The sequence below is a fragment of the Callorhinchus milii genome, unplaced genomic scaffold (assembly GCF_018977255.1).
Source record: "Callorhinchus milii isolate IMCB2004 unplaced genomic scaffold, IMCB_Cmil_1.0 Scaffold8, whole genome shotgun sequence".
Lineage (NCBI taxonomy): Eukaryota > Metazoa > Chordata > Chondrichthyes > Chimaeriformes > Callorhinchidae > Callorhinchus > Callorhinchus milii.
This window is the reverse complement of record NW_024704749.1, coordinates 10,931,045-10,944,439: the sequence shown is the minus strand read 5'-3', so window position 1 is coordinate 10,944,439 and position 13,395 is coordinate 10,931,045. Positions and strand designations below refer to the sequence as shown.

Below are 13,395 nucleotides of genomic sequence, written 5' to 3'. Positions count from 1 at the left end.
GCCATTGGGGTATTAAAGCACTGTTGTTATATTTTGGTGGGAGCAGAACTCTGGAGAGAAGCCGAGATTTGAAAGAAACTTTTGCGTCTATTTTAACTGTACATTAATCTCTTAACGTCAGCACATTGCAAACTCTGATCAGGAAGATGATTGTCTTTGAAGGTAAGAATGACATTGTCCAGGCTAGCCGACGGTTTGCAACGCTTCTCAATTATCCCCCCGCCTCATCCCTCCCCACCCCACAACCCTTGTTGCCCAACTTTGAATTCAAGGAAAATGTGGGGCAATGAAAAGTACATTCGAACATCAAGCCTACTCCACATCCATCATGAACTCTACTGATATCGCTGGAGATAAGGCCTTTTGTGGTGGTGGTGGTGGGTGGGCCGGGGAGTGGGAGACAGTCAAGTCTTTGCAGTTGCAGGATACATGTCGTTTCTGGTTGGCCAGGCTGTTGGGTTGAGAACGGGTTGAAAGCATTCAAACCAAGGTTAGGTATTCTCATTCCAAGAGTCAACTCTGGACCACAAAGAGAATTAAAAGCATCGCTGGACGAAAGAAGACCAAGGTCCATCCAGTTCACCTTCCATCATCCTGGCAGTCGCTTGCACATGTCATGTCCCAAACAACAATATATACTGTAAGTCAAGCACCTATTGTATCTCTGGATAGACCATTGCCTGGTTAAAGACGGTGACCAAACCGACCATTCTTCCTCAAGCTGATTGATGGATATAATGGTCCCAGTGATGCTTTCCTTCACAACCAGAAGGGGTCTCGCTCCTTGCCAATTGCACAGTTCATCACCCACAAAGACCTTGTATCATGTTGGGACAATTTTGCTTCCATTATCTACTGGTGTATATGTGCTACTTAAAGCGGACTTAAGGATCCCTGTGAGAGAGAAGTGGTTTTAAGAAGGAGAAAATGACTCTGGATTCACAAGCGTTGTCTCCTCAACAGTCCGAAACTCAACTCGAACCAATATCGTTAGATCCTAGAACTGTGAATTATTTCCTTTTGTAAATGTCCTGTGAATTGTGATAGCTCTTAACCGTGTAATGTGCTGGTGCCTGTGTGATAGACAGTATTACCGTTTGTATATTTGTTTTTATTTATATTTATTGACCTGAGGTGAGGGGAGGACTGGTTTCATGTGAAGTAAAACACTGTATTCGTTTAATAAGACAACGTGCAGCAAATCCACTTGTTGGTTGGTTATTAAAGAGGAATTGGAGTTTGGTGAGATGTTGAGAGCATCTCCATGTATCAAGGATGTGTTGCAAATTGTACAGTTCTGACCATCTTTCTTTGGAACTCTGGTCCTGTTGCTCTGTTGACGTCAGAGATTGGTGGCCAGCTTCAACTTTTCAGTGACCAACAGGACTAGAGGGCTGGCCTGGGAGTCGGTCAGAACAATGTCATTGTGCTGGTGTTCAGATGGACTCCTCCTGACCTTGAATGGGAAACATTTTGGGAAGGAACCTCGAACATCTTGCCTGCTTGCTCATTGCCTTTCCTCGCTTACCCCTCCATTCCCTTCACCACATCCCTGCTGACAAACAAACCTCCATCAAGCCAAGCAACTGTGTGGCTAGAGAGTTAAGACATGGACGTCAGCAAGGGCAGCGTGAGATGGGTGTAGTTCTCATCGTTGGGAGTTGCAGATTGGCTGCTCTGCTCTGGGACCTAAGGTTGAATCAAGGCAATGCTGACTGTAATGGAGTTTGGGAGGCCCAGGTTGGGTGGAAGTGGTCACAGCGCTATCTTGCACAGTAAATAGGGGAATGAGAAGAGTGGTGCTCATGTGGAGCATAAACACCCATGGATTAGTGGAGTTGAATGGCCCATTTCCGTGGTACATCACTCAATTTAACAAGGTAAAAATAGGACGCTGTTCTTGGGTTGACAAACCAATGCTCACATTACTTACCCTAATCTGGCAATAGGGGGCGCTAAGTTTTCGACGATGCCGTCTTTCGGACAAGACATTAAACTGAGATCCCATCTTCTTGGATGTTAAATGTCCTGGTGACACTATTAGAAAAGAGAAAGGAGTTTCTCTCTCTTTCTCTCTCTCCCCCAGTGTCCTGGCCGACAATCCCCCCCAGATAAAACTGGTCATTCAATTGATGGCTGGTTTTGGGACATTAATTTACATAAGTTGTCTGCACATTCACCTATAAACAGTCACTATAATTTACAGAAACTTTGTGAAGAGTTTTATCATAACAATAATAATAATCCTTGAATTTGATTACTATCATTTGTCAATGTTTTTGAAACGATTTAAATGATAATCCTTGCATTTGATATAGTGCCTCATCACGTCATTGAGGCGTCTCAAAGCGTTTCACAGAATATACTGTAAAATTGATTGATTTCACAGCATTCAATGTAAAGTGTAGTGACTGTATATTTATAGGGGATCACGGCAGTCAATTTGAGATGGTTTAATGTAGGGGAATTATGATAATAAAATGAACAAATCTACCAAACCTGTACTTAAGGAACAAATTGGTTAAAATAAAACTTTTTATAACTTCAGAACAGTTTTATAGCGACCAACAAATAGGAGTTCGTAACCTCAAGGTACTTGGTAAAATAACAAATCGTTGCTGTGATGAAACAAATCATAAAAGGTACAAATTTCTGAAGTCAAATTCACATCATGACGGAAGGGGAAAAGAAATCGATATTTCTTAAGATGTTTTTTTTCTTCTTTGCTCTAATTTCAGGCCAGTAATCTGACCGACCGCACGTCTCGACTAGAATGTAATGAAACTCTTAAGTGTAAAATGTGTTAGGTTAACGAATAAATATTTAAATTAGAAAAATGACCCCCGCTTTGACTGTTACTATGATTCCTTTGTACTCAGACGGCTCTGGGTCTTATCTCAGCTGGCACACTGTTCAACGACTTCAATGCTAGCGCGTACAGAGTTAGCTGACCCAAACAGCAGTAATAATAATAATAATCCTTGCATTTAATATAGCACCTTATCATGTCGTTGAGACATCTCAAAAGAACTTCACAGAATATATTGTAAAGTGAATTGACTGAATTTTGTGGGCGAAACGCGGCAGCCAATTACACACAGCAGTGTCCCCACAAACTGTTGTGGATTGAGTGACCGATTTTTTCTGGGTGGGGGTGGGGGAAGGATTATTACCCCGGGAAAGCGATCCGACAAATCTTAACATAACATCCGGGTCCCAACTTATTGCTAGATGAACAGAGGCTACGCTCCGAAACTCTGGAACTCCCTGCCTCCATCCTCGCCCTATCCAAACTTGTCTTCACATCGCAACTGAAGACCTTCCTCTTGGACTGCGCCTACGGTCACTCACCCTCTCTCTCCCCCCGGCTCAGCATGACGCTCCACCAATGTTAAGCGCTCCGAGACATTAGCCTATGCGAAGGGCGCTGTGTAAATGCAAGTTATTATTATCGGAAAGGTCAGAAAAAAAATCAGTTGCATGTCTAAAACATCATCGATATATATTTTTTAATCTTTAATTCATCGAATATAATTGTTCAGTCACGGAATTCCCAAAAAATTTAAATTCCAGGCGCTTTCAAGTATACATATTTATACAGATATATTTTCTCTTAAAAAAGAAAAAAAAACATGAATTAAATGTACCAGACATACCGGATCACTTCAAACTCCAATACACTTGCATTTTGTGGCAACACTCACTTCCGTTTAACCTGAAGACATATTTGTGCAAATGGGACCAGTCTTTGTAAACGCTCGAACATTGGCTCATACGCACTCACACACACACACATACATACATCAGGAGAAACTCCCTTCTCTTTTTGAATAGAATCGCGATCTGTTAACGTTCACTGAATAAACAGATGGGACTTTGGTTTCAATGCCTCATCTCAAAGACAGCTTAGTTGCAATGGGCTTAAACCTACCTCTATGCTGGAGTCCTGTAGTGTAAGTGGTTTAGAGCGCTCACCTCGCAAGAGTGAGGACCCAGGCTCAATTCCCAGGCAGAGCAAAATGTTAGGCAAGTTTCCTTTCTCCACACGCCTCTGTTTACCTAGCAGTAAGTGGATGAGAAGGTGTTCACACAAGGGCTGGGTCTCTCTCTCTCTCTCTCTCTATTCCTGAAAATTCCAATTTGTGTTCTTCCCGCTCTCCGCTGTGTTGGCCGCACGCCCGCTGAGACTCCGAGATTAAAGGCTCCAGCGCTCACTGTGTGCCTTTGCTCAGCTGGAGCCTGAACCGTCCATGGTTGTGAGCAGGTGGATGATCTGTGCTCTCTGAGCGGGGGTGATCTGTTGCGACATGTGGATAATACTGTCCATCCCCACCTCGGGGTTTTCCTGAACCAGGCTGGAAAATAGCAAAACAAAACACTTAGCTGCTACGCGCAATTGGCTGCCGTGTTTCGCCCATAAAATATACAGTCAATTCACTGTACAGTATATTCTGTGAAGCGCTTTGAGACGTCTCGAAGACACGATAAGGCGCTGCATCAGTGGCAAGGATTATCATTAGTATAATCATTATTGTACACACAGCCCACTCCAATGCACGTCTACACACACACACACACGCAGATCATGTACCAACACAAGCTGACGGCATGTGTGTATATAAATGTGCACGCACAAAACAAATACACACAAGTAATGCACATGCGTGTGTCTCAGCCTGGCGCAGTGGGTAGCACTGTCAAAAGGTTTAGGCTCAAGCCCCACGTTGGGACTTGGGAGTTTATTATTATGCACTCAGAATGGACACTGACCTGCGGATGTGTTTGAGTGCGTAATCCCTCTTGAGGTACTTGATGTTCTCCCGTATGACAGATCGAGTGTCGTCCTCCTCCCCCAGGTGTTTCTCCAGCCACTCCACCACCTGCAGGTTACTGTCCCACAGGTAGGCCTGCACACGGACAGAGAAAGGTCAGGGAGCAACATCCTCCCTTCTCTGGCTCTGCGATAAATCCAGCGCTTCCTAAAGGCCTGAAAGTTCCCGAACTGGAGAACCCATGGTGAGCATTTACCATAGTGGTTAGCGCACTCGGTTTGTTTCCTGGGCGGGGTGGAAGTTTCCTTACTCCACACGCCTCTGTTTACCCAGCAGTTACTTTTATTAAGTTGGAACCCGGTTGTCGGTTAATTGGCCGATCGCTTTCCGGGAGTAATAATCTTGGAAAGCAGGAAAAAAAATAATAACTTGGTTGCCCAATCCACGACTGCTTGTGGGTCGCTGCTGTGCACAATTGGCTGCCGCGTTTCACCCACAAAATGCACAGTCACTCCACTTGACAGTACATCCCGTGAAGCGCTTTGAGACGTCTCGACGACGTAATAAGGCGCAGTATCAAATGCAAGTATTATCATCGTCATCATCATCATCATCATCAACTTGGAAAGCCAGAGCAGGGGCAGAGACAGGGAGAAGATCGGGGGTGGGGGGGGGAAAATAATTGGACGTGATGAATTTCTAAAACAAAAAGCACTGAAGTAAACCTGTTACAGGAAAAGCAACAACAACAACTTGTGTTTATACAGCGCCCTTCACGTGGGGTAGCATCCCGGAGCGCTTCACAGTGGCGGAGTCTGACAACGGAGCCGGGGGGGGGGGGGGGAGAGGGAGGGAGGGAGGGAAGTAGAGGGGAGGATGACCGTAAAGCACGATCGCGATCAAAAAAGGTATGCGCAGACCTTGACGGTGCCCTCGGTCTCCACGAACCAGCGGCGCAGCATAGACTCAATGTGTCCGTTGCTCAGGTCGGGGTTGGCCGCCAAGATCTCGCGCTTCACCACCTCCTCCAGCAGGAGGCGGCGCAGGCGCCAGAAGAAGAAGGTGCGGGCGGTCCTCCACTCCAGGATGTCCTGAAAGAGAACGGGGTCCACGATTCATGACCAGGCAACCAATACTGGCCGCCCTACCGGCCAGCCAGCCCTCTCACTCACACACACACACACACACACACACAGCAAAATGTCGTCAGCGGAGCCCTGGAATACTGCGGACCCGCCTGGCTCAGGAACCGGGCTACCGAAGCGGCGGATGTCTAGACGGTTGGGCGAAAGACAAGGAACCAGAAATTCAGTGCAGAGCAATTGTTCTTAACTGTAATGACTCCCTTCTCCTGCATCCGTCCTGGGGTGTCGTGCAGATCGGCAAACTGAACGGCGACCTGGTGGTAAATGGGGAGCAGGAACTCCTCTCGGGCCTTCAGCCTGGCCTCCAACTCCCTGCGCCTCTCCTCGGCCAGCTCTGGGGAACCTACCGGGTCGAGCACAAGTCACTGTCAAGTGGCAGAGGACAAGGGACAATGCAGGTGGGTTGCGAGCGGCAGCACATTTGGATTGTAGACAAGAATCGCGCTCTCTCTCACCCAACTGCTCGCTGAGCCCCAAATAGATGGCGTCAATCCTCTTCATAGTCTTCACCAAGTCCTTCCGCCTGAACTTGATTTCCACCGTGCCTTCGGGCTCCAGCACACCTCCCCTGGTGGGGGGGGGGGGGAGAGGAACAGAGGGCAAGTCACCTCAAAGCAGTTTGTGCCAATCCCGTATACCCTTTGACTCACCTCACCCACTCCCTCGCCTCCTTCAAGGCCCGCCTCAAGACCTTCCTCTTCGACCGCACCTTCGGTCACTTTACTAACCCCCACCCTTCACCCCTCCTGATCCCAACCCCCAGCTTGGGTCCAAATCCCTGACTGTTCACACCTTGGGACGTCCTCCCGACGTGAAAGGCTCCGTGTAAATGTCACATGTTGTTGTTGTGTTCAATTCACAATTAATTCACAAAATCCAATAAGGTTCATCTTCTTCCTTTGCGTCTTTCCCCCCACTCCCCGCCTCTCCTCTTCCCTCCCCACTGTCTGCGTTCCCTCACTTCTGCACAGCCATTTGTCCCTCTCGCTCCCTCACTTCTCTCCGAGGCTGTTGGTTAGCAGGGCGTCTGGAGCTCAGAGGCCAATGCGAGGGTCTCTCGCGGGGCTGGTACCTGCTCTCCCGATCCGCGTACATCTCCATGTAAAGGGGGTTGATGGTGGGGTCGATCACCACCCAGGAGCCCCCGCGCAGCTCAGCCTGAGGGGGGATGTAGACCAGTACCGGCTGCCGGAACTCCCTCAGGCCGTCCACAATGAGGGCCCCGAACTTCAGCACCTGATCGTACATGTCTGGTAGGAGGAGACAGGCACCAGGATTAGAGCAATAATCCTTATATGTAATCCTGGCATTTGATGTAGCGCCTTATCACGTCTTTGAGACGTCTCAAAGCTTCACAGGACATACTGTGAAGTGGATTTACTGTGGACTTTGTGGCTGAAACGCGGCAGCCAGTATACGCACAGCAGAGAGAGAGAGGGTGTGCTACCACCGAGCCAGTCTGATGTCCCTGAGTCGGAAATAACTGATAAATAATTTGCTACAGCAGTTTATCACATCGTGAGGATGTCTGCAAGCACGGAAGGCAGACGGACGGGCGGGAGGGCGGGTGGGGTGTGTTGGGGCCGTTGTGTGCAGGTCTCACCTTTCATTCCACCTGAAAATCCTCGCCAGTTGGCAAACACCATGAGGGGAAGATGTTCCCGGTTGAAGTCTCTGATGGCCTGAGCCGTTTTAAACGCCGAGTCTGGGAACCACACCTGGCCAGCCTGCTGGATGATCTGTTGGTTAAAAAGCAGGAGTTTTCACTCCCGCGTCAACTACTATTAATAATCCTCACCCACATAATACACAGTTGATTCACTTTACAATATACACAAGCACTTGTTGCACATCTCAATGACGTGATAAGGGGCAACAGCAAATGCAAGGATTATTATTATTATTATCATCCTCGCATTGAATACACGCTAACACCAAAACATCTCAAAGTGCTTCACGATAATTGCTGTCAAATGTGTATTTTGTAGACAAACGCAGCAGTGAATTTGTGCACGGCAACGTCCCTCTCGCAAACAGCCATGAAACAAGCGACCGATTTTATCTGAGGGATTGTCGGTCAGGGTCCCGGGAGAGAGAGAGACTCCCTTTTACTTCGATTCACGGAATCTTTAACGCGCAGATAAACAGGACACAGACGAGATGGCAACTTAACACTTAATTTACCGACGGACGGCACCTCTGACATTGTGTCGCGCTCTCCCCCCACAGCCTAGACTGTGAGCTCAAAGCCCCCCGACTTGAACCCACAAACTTACTTTTAATTCTGAATCGAGATCGGCTGGATCAGCGGGGATCGTCAGCTCAACCGTCCGGGTCTCAACTGCAATAACTCCGAGGGGAATCCCACCGAGCCTGTCCGCGAGTTGACAGGGAGAGGGAGAGAGAGATGGGGGAGAGAGTGAGAGAGAGAGAGAGAGAGAGAGAGTTAGAAGAGAGGTTTTAGTTAGTTAAACTCCAGCTCATTCGGTGGCCCTTGCCAACTTCTGTCTAAATTCTCTGTGACGAGTCGACCACGACGACGACAACTTGCATTTACACGGGGCAGGGTCTCAGAGCGCTTGACCCTAGCAGACCACGACGGCGAGCCAGGGAATTGGGGGAGGTGACCGTAGGCAAGGTAGAAGAGGAAGGTCTTCAAGCATGTGGCGATGGGTTAATGTTGTGCTGTTTACCTGGCTCTGCCGACCACCACAGTCTGTGCCCAGGGTTTCATGATCTCCATAAAGGATCCGTGGTCAAAGAAGCCACTTTGCCACTCGCCTTTGACAGCTGTGAGAAAAAAGATCGATTATTCACAGTTGCCTACAAAACACACAGTCACTATACTTTGCACTATTTACCATAAAGCACTTGAATACCGGCCTGGGCCAAAATATAAAGATTGATACAACAGAACTATCTTTTTATTTGACACAGGGCGCTTAACAGTGGCGGAGCATGGGGGAGAGTGAGGTGACCATAGGCACTGGTCGAAGAGGAAGGTCTTCAGGCGCAACCTGAAGATGGGAAAGGAGGGGACAAGATGGAGGGATTGAGGGAGAGTGTTCCAGAGTTTTAGGGCATAGTGGCTGAAAGCCCGGCTGCCGATGATGGAAGGGAGGGCACGAGGGACAAACAGGAGGCTGCAGCCAGTCAAGCACAGGCAACGGGTATAGTAGCTTGGGGAGCAAGAAGGTAAGAGAGGTGGGGAGGTGCCAGGGCATGAAGGGATTTGTAGATGAGTGAGAGGATCGCGAAATCAATCCTCAAGACAACCAAGCAAGTCTCCACAGTGAACTAACTCTTGGCCCCTCTCCCCAATTCAGCTCTTACTGGGGTGAGGTCTGCCAGCCAGCATCCACCGCGGGTCGTAAGGAGCTTTTGTGGGGACAAAGTCAATCTCTCTCTCAGGGGAGTCCTTCGGGGTGATGACAGGAAGCGAAGCCCGACTGTCCTGAGGGCATGAAACAAAATACTATTAATAATAATAATCCTTGCATTTGATGTAGAGTCTTATCAATGCCTTCCAGACGTCTCCAGGGCTTCATGGGATATTGGGCAGGAAAGACTCCGAGAGTAACAGTACTGTGGGATCTTTAACATTCTAACCATCTCTCGAGTGGAACATTCATCAGTGCAGTTTCCACATTCCAAACATTATAGATTACACAGAGATAAAGACACAGAGACAATACAAGGCTCCGGTATCCCCCAGCGAAGAAGGGGTGTCAGATGGTCCCAATTGCCCACAGCAATGTCCCATAAACAGCCGTGAAACAAATGACCAATGTCGTTGGGGAGGGGGGGAATTGTCTGTCGGCCAGGACACCAGGAGAGAGAATCTCCCTTTTCCTTTCGAAGAGCGCCAGGGAATCTTTACAGTTCCACCTGAACTGGGCACAGACGGGGAGGGGAGTGAGGTTTAACGTCTCGTCTGAAGGACGGAATATCTATAGTTCTGCGGTTCACTTCGGAAGGCAGAGCACAGCGCCATCCAGCGGCTCAACAGAGATTCACTGACCAGGACAGAAAAGGAAAAGGGCTTTTTTGGTGTGGAGCCTTTCTCACCTCGAAACATCTCAAGGTGCTTCACAAGCAACGATTAGTGCGCTAACAGACTGTTTGTGCTGTAGCAAAAATCCCACCGGCAGCCATGTGGTGAACGACCTGTTAATTTGGAGAATTATTGGCTCCCTTATCGTTTCTAATCGTGTTACGGGTTCTTTAACGTTCACCTAAAGAGCAAGATTTTACACTAATTAATGTACAATTGCAAAGACACCACGAGGATGTCCTGGCCAACAAATTCCCCCAGATAAAATTGGTCGTTCACTTGACGGCTGCTCGTGGGACACTGCTGTGTGCGAGTCGGCTGATGGCTCAGGGAAACACAGTCACTACACTTTCCATGACATCCAGTGAAGTGCTTTGGGCGTGCGTCCTCCTGACGTGAAAGGTGCAATACAACATGAAAGGATTATAATCATTATTGTTACGGATAATGCAATGTCTGAGCTTTGAGCCGATGCGGAGCTTTTGGCTGTGTTCAGCGTTCACAAAGTGTGGCTCTTCCTGACAGGCATACCTTAGGCATGTAGGAGAGCCATTGTAAGATAGTGAAAACCCCCTCAAAGTCATCAGGGACGGTGGCGTGCGAGACACCGTTGTTGTGCATGATCTGGACGCCTCCCAGTTGACTGTTGGACGAGTAGACTTCACGGCCAAGCACCTGTGGGGAAAGGAGGTTAAAGGTCACGATGCGTTAGGCGTGGGGATAGTAAAAGAGAGCAATAATAATCTTTGCATTTGATATAGCGTAGTGTCATGTCATTCAGACGTCTCAAAGCGCTTCACAGAATATACTGTAAAGTGGTTTGGCTGTGGATTTTGTGGGCGAAACGCAGCAGCCAATTGTCCACAGCAGCGTCCCCACAAACAGTCGTGGATTGACTGACCAAATTTTTTTCATTATTAACCCCAGAAAGTGATCCACCAATCAACCAACAGCCGGGTTCCTACTTTACTGGTAGGTAAACAGAGGCGTGTGGAGTAAGGAAACTTGCCTAAGATTTCTTCCTGTCTGGGAATCGAACGTAGGTCCTCTCGCTTACAAGAGCGCTAACCAGTACGCTACAGGATTCCACAAAAACTGCAGCTATGACCCAGTGACGGAGTGCATTAACCAGGAGAGGTGAGTAGGCTAGGATGAGGATTTCAGTCATTCAATGGGGCTTGGATTGAGTTGAGCTGGTTCCAACCCAAACCAGTTGAGTCCCAATAGCAACAGCCTAAGTGCTCAGTTCCCCTGACCTTGTTGAGGGCCCCAGCTCCGGTCAGGATGATGTGGGAGTTCTCCACCTGGATCACCCGCTGCCCCAGCCTCACCAGGTACGAACCGATCCCGATCGCACGGCAAGTCACCTGGAAAGGCAATGGAAAAAAAGGTGACGACCACAAGAACTTGCATTTACACAGCACACCTCACAGCGGAGAGGTGCCTGATATACATTCAACAACAATCTCCTCAATCGCCTGCGGGACTTACCAGACTGATGGTGATGATTTCGTTATAAGCGAGCGACGTTTCTCCTGCGATGGTCCCAGACCCCCGAAGGTTTTCCACTCCCAGACCTTCCTCGTTGCCGATAATGTCCGTGATCACGTACCTACAGCAAAGCAACGGGAAGAAGCCGTGAAGCATCCCTGTTACTCACTGTTCGAGAAGAGTTTCCCCAGATTAATCGGTTGCTTTGTGGCTGTCCACGGGTCCTGTCCGTGCGCAAAGTAGCTGCTGTATTTGCCTACAAATGCCTCGAGTTTAGATGCTTGAGGGATGATCTGATTGAATTGTTTAAAACAATAAAGGGGTTGGATGAAGGGTAGTACGTACCTGGACTCTCCGTTCTCCTCCACGTGCTCGCAGTGCACAGAGTTAAAAGGACTGATCTTCGTGTAGTCCTGAGGTGTTAGGTACAGATACTTGAATCCCTGAGGAACGAGAAGGCCAGACAACAAAAAAGGAAAGATATCAGACTTCACTGTAAAAAAAAGTCAAGCTGTATTAAGTATAACGCTGTGAATATCTTACCCATAAAACACACGGTCAATTCACTTTACAGTATATTCCGTGAAGCGCTTTGAGACGCCTCAAAGACGTGATGAGGCGCTGTATCAAATGCAAGAATTATTAATAATATTCTTGAACAGATAATGACGGGGAATCGAGACGTGCTTACTTTATACGGATCTTCAGGATCCTCCCAGGCGACCTGGAACATGTGGCGTATCTCCTCCGCTAGGCCGATCCTGGCTCCGCTGTTTGCTGCGATGTAAACTCGAGGGATGCGCTTGGCTCTCGCCAGCTCGGACGCTCTCAGGAACAGCAGATCCTCTTCTGGGCCAAAGGAACCAATCTTATAGGTCAGGTCGTTGCAGATGACCACAATGTCACGTCCAGCTGGATACTCGGGAGTCTTGAGATTCATTTTCCAGGCCACTATCCCTACCTGAGGGGAAGCCCAAAATATAGTTACATCGACTGTACAGCACAACTAGTCCGTGCCGATGTTTAACCAATTTAATCCAATTCCCTCCTCCCTCATGTAACTATCACACACAGTCACACGACCAAGGCCAGGGTCAGATGTTCAGACAGACAGACATACAGAGATTGAAAACCCTCAATCCAGCTGGGAGCAGACCGCACTCACCTCATTACTTGCGGGCAGCCTGTTCATGTGCACCAACAGCCCCTGAGAGTCCAGAACTAGCTCTGTGTAGAGGAGGGGCTCCTTGGGATAGTCGTTGTCACTGCCCCACAGCTTGAAGAGAGCCTGGTCCGCAGAAGGACGAGAAACGTGCAGTCATTGATAAAGACCTGCTCTTTTGCATTTGAGATCCATATTTTGACATTGGCCAGATGAGGAAATTGCAGGGACACCGTTATAAAGTGGAAGTTTGGGGCCATAATATTAGAACCTCACGTTAAAGAGCAGGGAATGGTGTTTCCTGCGCACGGAGCACAGGAAATTACACCATAAGGTGCTTCCTGCGCATAGCACACCGGAAGTGACATCAGCAATGATCGAACGACCTGGAAGCTGTGGGCATTTTCTAAGATCTAAGGTTAGTCAGACACCAGCGATGAGTGGACCATTACTAAACCAGGAATGCCTTGTGACAGATCGTATGAACTGTGTACTGTTCGAGTCTTCAGGTCCATGTCAGATGGATCTCTTCTCCAATGAGAAACATGTGGTAGGAGGATTACCTGGTGAAACATTTCAGGGATATCGTAAACGTAGGTTGTGCCCAGGGTCTGTGCCTGGAATCGCTTGGCCTGGAGCAGGTCTTTGGTGACGTACGGGCTGCTGATCAACATGCCGTGGAGAAGTCCTTGCTTATCTCCATACGAGTGGAACATTATCTGAGCGAAAGTGCAGATTTGATTTAACAGCGAATTGGCAGCCTGCCACATT

General features: G+C 48.3%; 1 protein-coding gene across 1 annotated transcript in view; it reads right to left on the bottom strand.

The window, feature by feature from the left end:
- Positions 1-3,495: 3,495 nt before the first annotated feature.
- acacb (acetyl-CoA carboxylase beta) overlaps positions 3,496-13,395 on the bottom strand; it is a 31,955-nt gene continuing 22,055 nt past the window's right edge. The window contains 17 exon segments of the mRNA XM_007901845.2: positions 3,496-4,355; positions 4,771-4,907; positions 5,693-5,863; positions 6,106-6,260; positions 6,373-6,485; positions 6,990-7,167; positions 7,521-7,656; positions 8,194-8,290; positions 8,611-8,707; positions 9,251-9,371; positions 10,503-10,646; positions 11,228-11,338; positions 11,463-11,583; positions 11,808-11,905; positions 12,154-12,423; positions 12,628-12,750; positions 13,188-13,343. Coding sequence (XP_007900036.2) covers positions 4,229-4,355; positions 4,771-4,907; positions 5,693-5,863; positions 6,106-6,260; positions 6,373-6,485; positions 6,990-7,167; positions 7,521-7,656; positions 8,194-8,290; positions 8,611-8,707; positions 9,251-9,371; positions 10,503-10,646; positions 11,228-11,338; positions 11,463-11,583; positions 11,808-11,905; positions 12,154-12,423; positions 12,628-12,750; positions 13,188-13,343 — 2,355 coding nt within the window. The 3' untranslated portion in view covers positions 3,496-4,228.